Raw genomic sequence first — 12119 nt, 5'->3', positions numbered from 1 at the left:
GGCTGTGTGAATCTGCTGGCGAACCTCTGGAACTTGGAGTTCGTCGCCGTTGTGAACAGGTCGATCTGGGGTTTGCCCCCATTGTTGAAAGAGCCGATCCACCTGGTCCTGGCGTAGTTCCCACTCGTGGCACGAGCACAGCTCCCTGCTGAGTGAGTCGGCGATGGTCTTTTTTATTCCTGCCAAGTGGAAGGGAACCAGAAACATCCCCTGGGCGACGGCCCAGTGCCACAGATCCTGGGCCTCCTTGGATAGGGCTGGGGATCTGGTGCCTCCCTGCTTCCGGATGTAGAACATCGTGGTGGTGTTGTCGGTGAAGATCCTCACCACTCTGTCCTTGAGGGACGGAAGGAACGATTTGAGCGCCCAGAACACGGCTTGTAGCTCCAGGATGTTGATGTGGAGAGACCTCTCCTCCGGGAGCAAGAGGCCTCTTGCATGGAGCTCTATGGTGTAGGCCCCCCCATCCCTCCAGGGAGGCGTCCGTCGTCACCGTCTCCTGATACGGCAGGCACGGTCTTTCAGACCCCGCCTGCCGTGAGGTGCGCACGGGCACCCCCCACAATAGAATCACCCGACGGAACTCCTCGTCGAGCGGGATCCTGTCTTCGAAGCTGCCCGCCGCTTGAATCCAGCGGGCGTCGAGGAACTCTTGTAGCGGATGCATCCGAAGTCTTCAAAGGAGCACAAGGTATATGCATGAGGACATCATCCCGAGGAGGGAGTTGATGGACCTCACCCTGGCCACATCCGTGGCTAACAGGCGCTGCACCCTGCCCAAAATGGCCTTCGTCCTTTCTTCCGACGGAGAAGCCAATCGCTCCACTGTATCGAGCTTTGCTCCCAGAAACAGTGCTACCTGCGACGGACCCAGGTGGGATTTGGGGTAGTTGATGGCGAATCCCAGTTCGGAGAGCAGGCGGACGGTCCTCGCTTTGTGTTCGACGGCGAGTTCTCTTGACCTTGCGCGGATTAGCCAGTTGTCCAGGTAGGGGTAGACGTGGATCCCCTGCAGGCGCCGCCACTGGTGCGAGGCACTTGGTGAACACCCTGGGTGCCGACTTTAATCCGAACCGCAGGGCTCTGAATTGGTAGTGACGCCCCTGGACTACGAATCTGAGGAACTCTGTGTCCTTTTAGAATGGGGATGTGGAAGTAAGCATCCTCCAGGTCGGACGATAGGAAGTCGCCCTACTCCAGCTGTCCCAGCACGTGCTGGAGGGTGACCATCCTGAATTTCTGTGCCTTGATGTACTTGTTTAACCGACGCAGGTCCAGGATGGGGCGCCAACCGCCTGTCTTCTTTCTGACGAGGAAGTACCTTGAGTATACTCCGGAGCCCAGGAGCCTCTTGGGGACGAGCTCGATGGCACCTTTCTTCAGCATCGCCCTTACCTCCAACAGCAGTTGAGGGACGCGATTCTCCTTCCTGGCCACGGGAGGAATGCGAGGAACTTCTTTTGAAATTCTAGCGAGTGAACACGGGCCAGGGTATCCAGCACCCAACAGTCGGTGGAGATGGACTCCCACACGCTGAAGAACTTCGTCAGCCGGCCTCCCACCGGGGTGCTTCGGTGGGGGCCCGACGCTACGGCCGGTTCAGTCCTGCTTGGAAGAGGCCTTGCTGCCTTGGCCTCCTTGACGACGTCGGCGAGACTCTCCTTGCTTGCCGCGACCGCTGTAGGCCTCCTGGGGCGAGGAACGGGCCGCCTGGCGGTACGTAGAAGAGCCACCGCTGGATCCCTTGGAGGCTCCCTGTCTGCCCCGGAGCTCCGAAAGGGCCGCCGTTGCTGAAGGCCTCCTAGGGCTCGGGCTGTCTCTGTGTCGGTCTTGATGGCCTGGAGGGACTCATCCACCGCCTTCCCAAACTGGTTGCTGCCGTCGAACGGCATATCCAACACTCTGGTCTGGACTTCCTGGCGAAAGTCTGTAGCCCTGAGCCATCGTCGAAGGCAAACCCTGTTGCCCGGCTGGCGAAATCCGGTATCGGCAATGTCCGTTGCCACCGTTATGGCGTGATCCGATGCCACCTCACCTTCCTGCAGAATCTGTAGGGCCTCCGCCCTCTTGTCATCCGGTAGGAAGTCTAGCAGAGGAGCCATCTTGAACCAGAGCTCCCTGTCGTAACGGGCCACAATCGCTAAGGCATTGGCCGCCTTAATCGTCGTTGCTGCCGACGAGATGACTCGTCGTCCCATGGAGTCCAACTTTTTGCCCTCGCTGTCCAGCGGGGAAGTGGAAGTTGAAGCCGCCGCACCCACCGCTTTCTTCTTGGCCGCTGCCGAAACAACCGAATCCGGCGTAGGCTGGACCCTGAGGCACAAGGGGGCGGCGTCGGGAACCCGGTACTTCTTCTCGTACCTGTCCCTTTTGGCGGGTGTCATGGAAGGGTTCTTCAGGATAGCCAGCCCTTCGTCCCAGATGTTGTCGAGCAACGGTACCCCGAGGACCGTCTTTCTCTTGGCCTCCTGTCGTTGGTAAAGAAAGCCTTCCTTTTTCTGTTCCTGAGGGCAGAGCTGGAAGAGCTTGGATGCCCTGGCTATCATGGCGTGGAAAGAGCCAATTTCGTCGGGCGGAGAGGCCCGAGGGGTGATGAAGGAATGTCTGTTGTATCATCGCCACCGTCGTCCGTCCCCATCGCTGTATCTGTCGCCGTATCATCCCGAGGGTCCGGCGAGGGGGATGAGGGGTCCACAGGCCTTGTGGGCACGAATGGCGGTGCGGGGTGGACTCTCCTCAGCTTGTTCGGAGGGCTTCCCGATGGTCCAGGTTCTGGATCCTCTGTTGGGGTCCGTGGTAACCTCGTCCTTATCTCAGTACATAAGGATTGGATCGCCAACAAAATGACCGCCGAGCTATCCTGGGGCTCGGGCAATGGCTGCGACGGGCTGGATGGCTGCTCCACTGGGCCCTCGTTGTCGCCATCGTCGCTATCTTCGATCACCTCAGCAGGATCCTTCCCCTGGGATCGAACCTTCTCGAACCTCTTCTTGAGGCCTTTCACGTTTTCCACCATATCCGAGTCCGTAATGGCCACCGCCCCCCCCTCTTTTTCCACCGGGGTCTTCACAGGGGTCTTAACGATGGGCTGGAAAGAGGATTCCCTCTGTGGTGGCAGGGAAACACTGGGCCCCGAGGCCGCCTCCACTGGCGTAGTCTCTGCCGGCTTCGCCAGGGCCGCTGCGACAACCTCGATAGAGGCCTTTGCTGGGTGGATGAAGGCCCTCACCACCTTAGGTGCTTCCTGGGCCTTCGCTTTGGGGGGAGGGACATTGCCTCGCTCCCCCTCGGCTCCCTTCGAGATCGACCGGGGCCTCTCCAGAAGCTTACCCGGGTTCTCGGACTTCCTCTTCCCCGAACCAGAGCGGTGGCTCGCGGTTGATCGTGCCGGGGAAGTCGTGCCCTGCTTGGCAGCCGAAGAGCCCGAACTTTCACGCTCCCAGTGCCCGCGGACTCGCGGGTCTTGGCCTTCTGTTGGGCCCCCGTCGCCGGGTCGCCCTCACAGGACTTAGAAGAACGCTCAGACTTTTTCTTCGCCTTCTCACCTGCTGTGCCCTTCTCCAGCCAGGCGGCGAGGCGGGAACGACGATCTTGCTTGGTTCGTTCCGACAGGTTCTTGCAGAAAGCACAGTACTTTTCCACTTGCGTCTTGTCCTCATGAAGGCAGTAGAGACATCTCGAATGCTCGTCCTCCTTGAAAACATTTTGCAATCCTTATCCCGGGCATCTCCTGAACAGCTTGGTTCCGGGAGTCGAGCTTCCCTTGTCCTGGGCCATGTCCGTTGAGGTAGGCCTCAGATCTTCTGGAGCCTCCAAGAAGCGTAACTCGACGAAAACTTCACCCTTGAGGGGCGTAGAAGAATTCCGAAACAGGTCCCCGTTATCGGAAGTGGAAACGGTGGAGCTTGAGGCTAGATTAAACCGAGAAAATGAGAAAATCTCCTGAAAAAGCACGAAAAGCTCGAGAGCTAAAGCAGGAGGACTCCCAACACTTGAACGTGCGGTAAAAATCTGAGGATGGCTGCCAGGGGAGGGGTTTAGGGAGAGGGCAGACATTGGCTGGGGGCAGTATGACCCAGAGAACAGTGATTGGTTACTACTAAGAAAGACAGATCAGAAACGAAACTGATACAGATTTTTTCTTTACCGAGGATTCTCAGCCGGACGACAGGGAATATTCATGAGCATGTGAATCCATGCCAGACCCCATGCTGGCGAACCAACACTTCTTGGATTTGTTACAAGATTTCACTCAGATGGCAAAGGCAAGGTGTACTAAAGAGGAAGTGGGGAGAAAACTGGCTATCCCCAAAGGCATGGATGCCCATCAGGGATGTGTAATTGTTTTATGCAATAAATTGTTAAGGGTGTGCAAAATGCCTCTCCTGCCGTTTGTCTTTACTATTTGTGTATGAATGAGTCTGCACTCACAAATATGACTTCATGGACTTTCCATTTAACACACCTGAAATGATTTTGGGCGTCTGGATTTCAACAAACTCCTTGCCGATGAGAGTTTCTCTAAAAAGATGGCAGATGCCGGACTGAAGACTGAAAACAGCCTGACTAGTGGATGTCTGAGGAAAAAAGAAAGAATTGAGTTAATATTTAGAAGAGATCGATGCATTGACATCATTTTGCTTATTTGTGGATTCTTGGAAAGCATGGACATAATTATACAGAGAAAACAAATCCATAATTACGGTGGAGCAGAGCGTGAAACAGAACTATAGAGAGCATGTGCAAGTTGAGGTATTGGTTGGTGAGAGAAAATGATACTTGGGTTGGGGAGAGGGCGTGTATGGATTGAAAGGGAGTAACAGTGTAAGTAAATATTTTCTTTTTGCTGCTTTTCCCTCAATAGACAATTATGGAGCCCCCTCAACCTTTTGCTGTTGTTTTGAACCTGACCTGAGTTTTGGAGGCAAAAAAACCCGTTTTGCTTTACTTACCTTGCTAAACTCATCTGTTTTGGGGGCACTGATCAGTCTCTACGGCTATCAGTGAGGGGAGTGTTAGGGAGGTTTTTCTAAAGTCTCCTTGGTATACAGAGCCCCAACATCTAGTATGGGTCTCTACTACTCCTGGTGTTTCTAGTATGACAGAGCAGCCAGGCTTATCTTAAGAGGGAGATGTGAGCTGCAGAAGTACAAAGAACTCAGTATATACATAGGCGTAAAGAAACACGTAAACACTTGTAGTTATAGCAGTTATTTATTTTATATACACACGATTAAAGTTAAATCACAGGTAAGTACTATTTCAAACTAAGCAATACAATATAAAACCAATGCAATACTTCAGGTGAGTAAACCATAAGTTAAGACTTGTACAGTTAATGAACAAAGTTCAGGATAAGTAAAATCACTTGTTATGGCAACTCAGAAAAGATTTCTGTTGTAGGATTAAAAAGGTTAAGCCAAACCAACAATAGCAGATCAGTACTTTTAAAGTCTTGTATTACTTTTCAGAGGCCTCGATGCTTTAGCAGTCCATCCAACCGAGGTATATGAGTTCTTCAAAGTCTGATTGGAGGTAAAGCAGACAAAGCACAAATGCAGAAAAGTCAAAGTTCAAGAGGATTCTTCAATTACAAGTAAAGGGCTTTTGTTGGTCAAAAAGGTTTCAAGGACCTTGGGAAAGGCTACCTATGGGCACACAAATGTTAAGCCTGTTCAAATGGTATGGGCCAACACCCAAACACCTGAATCAGCAGTCCAGCAACAAGGAAGCAACAGAATGACTCAAGGTATGTACTACCATGAGTCCCGCAGTACCTGAAGATTGATGAAGGTGCAGCTGGATTCTTTCAGGTTGCAGCAGTGGTGGACTCGCTCTCCTGTTTTTTGGTCATGGTGATGAAAGGAGGGACACTGGAAGGAATGTTGCAGCAGCAGTCGAGAGAAAAGGACTCCCAGCAAAAGATGCTTCATGCTCCAACATCGGGTCTGCAGCTGTGGCGCCTTTTCACAGATTCCAATTAAGAACGTTTCTCGTCCGAATGATTCACCATGCTTACTTGGCCCTGTACTCTGAGGAGGGGACATTGAGGAGAGGGATCTTGCCTGTGGAGGTCCGGAAGGAGTCCACCATAGTTTGGGGAGTATTCACTCACAGCAAGACGATGCACCGCAATCAGGCTCAAGGTCATAGGGTACTGGCTGTTTGCAGCTCACGAAGGCTGCAGCACGATGCGGGATGGCTTGATCTGAAGGTCGTAGGACTGATCATGCCCACCAGTCTAATGGAGCAAGTCGTCCTCTCCGGATCTTCCCTATCAATTTGAAAACAGGGCAAGGACAGCAGCGGTACTTCAGCAGGCTCCTCCGGTTGCTGGAAGGGGCTTGCAGGCATCTCTGGTTGCCGTCTTCTTGGGTTCTTCTGTTCCAGTGGTCAACTTGTCTTTTGCCTCAGGATCCATGCCTTTTATCCAGGAACCCAGCCAATCAACACGTATGCTACATTCAAACTTTGGAGGGTGGTTGTCCTTTCAGGAAAGACAACCTCCCAGTTGCAACTGGTTCCAGGCAGGCATCCCACAAGATAAAGAACAGGAGTTTCGGACCCCTCCCCTGCTTACTGTCCTCAAAGACGCACTGGAGCGTCAGCAGGCTTCACAAAGGATTTCCGCTGAAGACAAATGTCAAACCAGGAAGGCGGACCAAGAAAGGACAAGCACACAAGAAATTGTGAAAAAAGAATGAAGCCACCATTCTGGGTCAATGGTGGGCCCCTGTGTATAACTGCAGCTGTGAAGACAGCCTGCAAGTAATTACACAAAAGTCGATAGAACACGTCCACTACCACCAGCCATTAAAGTATGCTAGTCAATGTAACAGAAATGTTACAGGAGCAATGAGGGGATACAAGTTATCTCCTCAGCACGCCACATAGGGTGGTGGGTGCTGCTCGCACAAAAGAAAAACTAAGAAGTATAAAAAGTATACCCCTATCCTTGGGAACATTAGTTCTCACAAGGAAAATAAAATAATCTAAAAAGGAAAGTTTAAAGGGCTCCCAGCAACACTGCACAAAGGGTGCTCTGTGTCGCAAAAGTAAATTACAGATGCCACAAAAAGTATGGAGGAAAGCAAGACTCCATAAAATAAAGTAAAAGCAGAGTGAACAAGGGTTCCCATAGTCGGAGCTAAAAGAATGAATGAGGGGGTGGGGGAGAGGCTCTTCTCATTCATGAGAATAGGAAAAAGGTCCAAGAGTCCATCAAAAAGTGCTGGGGTCTCACAGGTAGAGGGAATTTGACAAAAATACAAAATCCCCCCAAAAGGGGGACACTGTCCTCCATCACGACAATCCTTGTTTGTTTTGTACAGATCGTCTTGCGGTGAAGTGTGGGTGGTGGGTATACTGTGTCCCCCGGTCCCGGTTTTTAGTAATTTTTTGGTTACATGCATGATCTGTCCAGGACAGGCTAGTTGCAGCGGATATGTTTGTGTTTTTTTACATTCTCGTTTGTAGTTTTGCATTTTACAGCATAATGAAATTTTTAGTATCAAATACTCTAAAATGGCTGTGCAATGAGATTTAGCACTGTCCTTTGCCCATTGTGTCATTTGACCCCCTTCCTGCCTACTTTGGGCTGGATTTGCCATATATGGTTACCGGACAAAGCCTCCGCTTTCCCAGGTAAAGCAGTGATATAGGTTTGTGGCCTAACGTGGGGACTGGGACTGTCTGGTCCCTGTCTGCATCTTGGCCAAGATATGTAGCTGGGCACATGTGGTGGCCAGAGGCTTTAGATGATTGGACAGTCCCTTCCAGTTTGAATGGTGCAGATCCTCACCACTGGTGGCAACTCCACCTCGATTTTGGGATAATTATTCAGTTTGCCATTGGAGCCAAGACCCTTTCAAAGAGAAGGATACTGCTGAAGACCCAGAACTAGTCATTGCAGACAACCAGTGTTGTCTTCTTCAACTGTCTTGCAAAGCTCTGCTGCTGTGCCGATCTGCAGGAGACTTTCAACTGCTGCACCAGTGGGAACAACCACTCTTGGCTGCTGCTTGAGGATGCTGCCCTAGGAAGCCTTCAGAAGTGTCCCAGAACCATCTTGTGGGCTGATCAGCTTTTTCCCGGGCTACTTAGCTGCATTGATGTCCCGAGCTCAGACAGGGCACTCTGCAGACCCTCAGCTTGTGAAACAAGAGGACGACTCCTGAAGTTGGGGCACGGCAGCATTAAGAGGGCCTTCCAGGACCAGCAACTTGGTTTCCGCCATAAGGGGCGACTTGCGCCATTTGGTCGCAATGGCAATCGCTGTTCTCCGCGTACATAGTGTCCTGGGAGTCATCTGAGGTAGTATACAAATCAGGTGGTCCTTTCTTCATAGTACCAAGGGTCATCCACAAGAGTGCAGAACTGCCGACTAGCAGCACCTAAATCCTGTCGCCGTAAAATGCAGCCTCAGCCTCCCTTGCCAGAAACAAAGCACAAAGTGGGCCCCAACAGCAGGAGGCCCCAGGAGTGGTCTGTGAGAAAAATTGAGTACATGGGTTATTAACATGCCTGTTTCTACCCTAGCCCCCACTCCCATAGGGTTTAACAGAAAGAAGTCCTTGCCCTACCTCCATTGCCTGACCATGATCGGTGGAGTTCTGGCCTAGGACCCCCCCCCACCCCCTGGGGCTTCCCCTAAAGTGGTGGGATTGGGAGAGGACTTCCTTAGAAGAACAAGTTACTTACCCGTGGTAATGATCTTTCGACTGGATGTTCCTCCGACGTATTCCTCATCTTTGATATATTCAAGTCTGCTTGCAACATGCTTTGCATTTTATTTTTATAGGGTTGAGCGTTGTGGAGCGTCGAATCTTGGTCCTCAACTGTCTCGGTAGCGTCCCTCGTGACGTCGACGCTGGTATATAGTAGCACGTGCGCTGACCATTACCTCAGTTCTTTGTTTTTTCCTCCTTTAATTGGCATGCTGCGTCACTGGAGGAGATAGTCTTGACGTTGCGAAGAAAGAAGGTGTAAGACACAGACATTCTAGACAAGAGGGGATGGATGGGAGGGTGCTGAGGAATACTGGGAGTAACATCCGGTTGAGAGAATGTTACCAAGGGTAAGTAACTTTCTTTGAATGGATTGCGTCCTCCCACGTAGCTCTCATCTTTGATAGACTCCCAAAGCAGTTTGAGTTTTGTAAAAGCATATGTATTGTATTTGTAAGCACGTACACACTGAATCGCACCATCGTGGTTGCAGAAAAACGCCATCTAGGATGCCTTGAAGTACTGGCACTGACGTAGCTAATATGTAAATTAGGTGCCATCCTGTCTTCCATGATTCTTTTGGCCTTTCCGAAGCTAATTATGAATGTGCATACAGGCAATTAAATTGAAGCACAATTCACAGCATATGTTATTCTGAAGCATCGAGCTACTGAGTAGAAATACAGACTGACCTTTAGTCTAGCAATTATATAGATAAAGTAGCGTGAGGAAAGTTACCTTGTGTTCGGAACACAATATACTCCTACACCCCTCTTCGCTCCGCTTCCCAGACAGTAAATTGTCTGCAAAGTGATGTTGAGTGTTCTACTGTACACGTCTGCCCGTCATGAGCCATTATCACGTGATGAGCTAGCCCAAATTCATCATGGCATTCCTAATAAGCATATAACACATCCACTCCCCCATGTCTTACCTCACTTTTTTTCTATGCCTGTATACAAGAATTGCAAAACTGAGACACCACTCGAATGTAAATAAACTTGTCTTCATTTCTTTGCAGTAGCCTCATATTTTTGGACTAACACAATGGCGCATGGAACGTGGGCTCTTCCGATCAGGACCCATCGCTTTGCGAGGACGGAGCGGACTGACTGAGATCAGCGAGTATCGGGGGCCCCTGCACACCTTGAGATGCGACTCATCAGCAGACTGCTGCTTGCGATCTTCGGGCGCCACGCTTCGCTCAGAGGTCATGACGGCAAGATACCCGGACTAGAGGCTTTTTGGGAAGACAGACAACCACGACGATTAGGATACTTTGATGGGGGATCCTTCTTACTTTGGAATCAGGTGAGTCGGTTTCAAACCAACAGTGTCGCCTGATGTTTTCATTGAAAGATATTTATACGTGTACAAATATTGGCCTGGTAGAACTGCTAGTTTAGACATGGAAGGTTTTAGTAATTTGTCGTCCTGTTGGGCAACACTTTGTTGTAGGGGAAGAAAACTGAATGATTTGGAACAGTCAACCGGCACCACTCGCAGGGTCGCCAGCATATGATATGTTCATAAAATATGGTATAGAAGCTATAGTATTCGATAGTATTTGGCATTGTCAAACCAGACATGAACCAGAATTTAAGTGGCCGAAATTGGGGAGTTTTGCGATTGCGAGAATTGGGCATTTGGAAACTGTATTGTTGCAAAAGAAAGCAAGACCAGCTGCATTTGACGTCGTTAGGGATTGGCTAAAGGAAGCCACCCAACGTCTTAGAAGCAGAGAGAAAATGTAAACACATTACACAGGCTGGTAAAGCCTTAGCAGATGACCAGCAAAAAGAAGAAGAGGCTGTGAGGAAAATGGATAGGGGGTTCCAATTAGAAGTACAGAAAATAAACCCGTCAAAAGACTTGCATGCATCTGATGAATTGATAAATAAATTGTTAAATGAGAGGAGAATGTCTCGTACCGCACCGCCACCATATGTGTAGCCACAGCCACAAGCACCACAAAATGCAACCACTATTACTTGCACCATCTACACATTTTCTGTTGCCTCCTAGTGCACACAACTTACTTCTACTGTCATTACCGACTACTTCTAGAACTCAACTGTTGACAGATGACGATACGGCTAGCGATCAAATAATTGTAACGTGTAGTACGATACCGCCTGCACAAAAGAGGAAATTACGATATTGGGCAGAAAAATATAAAAAAGGGGGTGACGAAGCAGCGACTTCGCATTCTCTATCAGAACATGGGGGTATTCCTGAAAAGAGGATACTGATAGAACAAATGGGTGCCTAAATAGCTGAGGTTTGGGGTAACCCAACTGATTCAGCTGTACCACAGGAATTGTAGGATTTGAATTTCTTGTCTCGTACGAGGAGATACTGCACTGAAAGTGCGTGATCATGTGTTGAAATAAACATGAATTAGATCGTTTGCACCAAATAGCATTAGACGAAGGTACACGATTACCGTCATATGTGCAGAAAAGATTTTTGCCCCTCCATTGAAAGGTTAGAGAGGAAATGTGCATATGTACAAGAGACGCTCTTAGATCGATCTCAGATGCCTCCATTACGCCTATAAAATTTCATGATATGTTTAGTCAATATTCTCCGCCTATGCAGAGAAAGGTATTACAAGTTAGGGTACAATATTTACAAGATGAATGTTTGAAAAATAATTTGTGTTGTCCTGCTGACATTATGGTAATTTGTAAACATGCATTTCTGCTGACACCAAGCTAACTTCATTGTCACTCGATTTGGCTTTGCTCCTTAATAAACGCTCAGATTTTCCCACTGTACAATTGCCACAAGAGAGGTTCCTCCAACTCTTGTTCTAAGGTTGAGTTACCTGCTGAAGCGGGGGGACACCTGCCACGACTATTCCAGAACATTATATTTCACAGTTTGTTCCTGTTCTGTTTTCACGACAGGAAGTGAACACCCTTAAGCAGTCTATTCCAGACATTAGAAACGAAAGAATCCTACGGGATTCTACAAAGAAATAGTCCGTTCTGAATTTGTCGGTTTTCACCTTGGGGATATCGACTTATTCACTTTAATTTTACCCACAGATTTATGGAAGAAAATTAAGACCATAGACTATCAAGCTGCCATGGGAGATCCATGGTTTGCATTGGAATTAGCTGATAGATCTAGGAATGCTGGAGAAAAACCGTTGCAAATCATTAATGTTACCGAACCACATATTAGCTAAACTTAAAACTTGAGTGGCCGAAAAGAAAATTATTTGGGATAAGTTAACCGCGTGTATGCAAGAAAAGACAGAGGGAGCAACCACATTTTTCAATAGGTTTGAACGAGTGTTTTCCGATTTTAGTGGCCAAGACTTAAATTCGGAGCCTGGGAAGAGATTATTTTTTGACAAATTTGTGCGAGGATTATTGCCAGACA

At 49.3% G+C, this 12119-nt stretch overlaps 1 protein-coding gene across 1 annotated transcript in view; it reads right to left on the bottom strand.

Moving 5' to 3' along the window:
• The window catches only part of DARS1 (aspartyl-tRNA synthetase 1), a 985274-nt gene that overhangs the window by 247774 nt on the left and 725381 nt on the right, over positions 1–12119 (bottom strand). The window contains exon 10 of the mRNA XM_069616538.1: positions 4466–4577. Coding sequence (XP_069472639.1) covers positions 4466–4577 — 112 coding nt within the window. The remainder of the gene's footprint in view (positions 1–4465; positions 4578–12119) is intronic.

This window comes from Ambystoma mexicanum, chromosome 9, assembly GCF_040938575.1.
Source record: "Ambystoma mexicanum isolate Mex_15411 chromosome 9, UKY_AmexF1_1, whole genome shotgun sequence".
NCBI lineage: Eukaryota > Metazoa > Chordata > Amphibia > Caudata > Ambystomatidae > Ambystoma > Ambystoma mexicanum.
The sequence above is the reverse complement of the archived record's forward strand: the minus strand, read 5'-3'. Positions and strand labels throughout refer to the sequence as shown.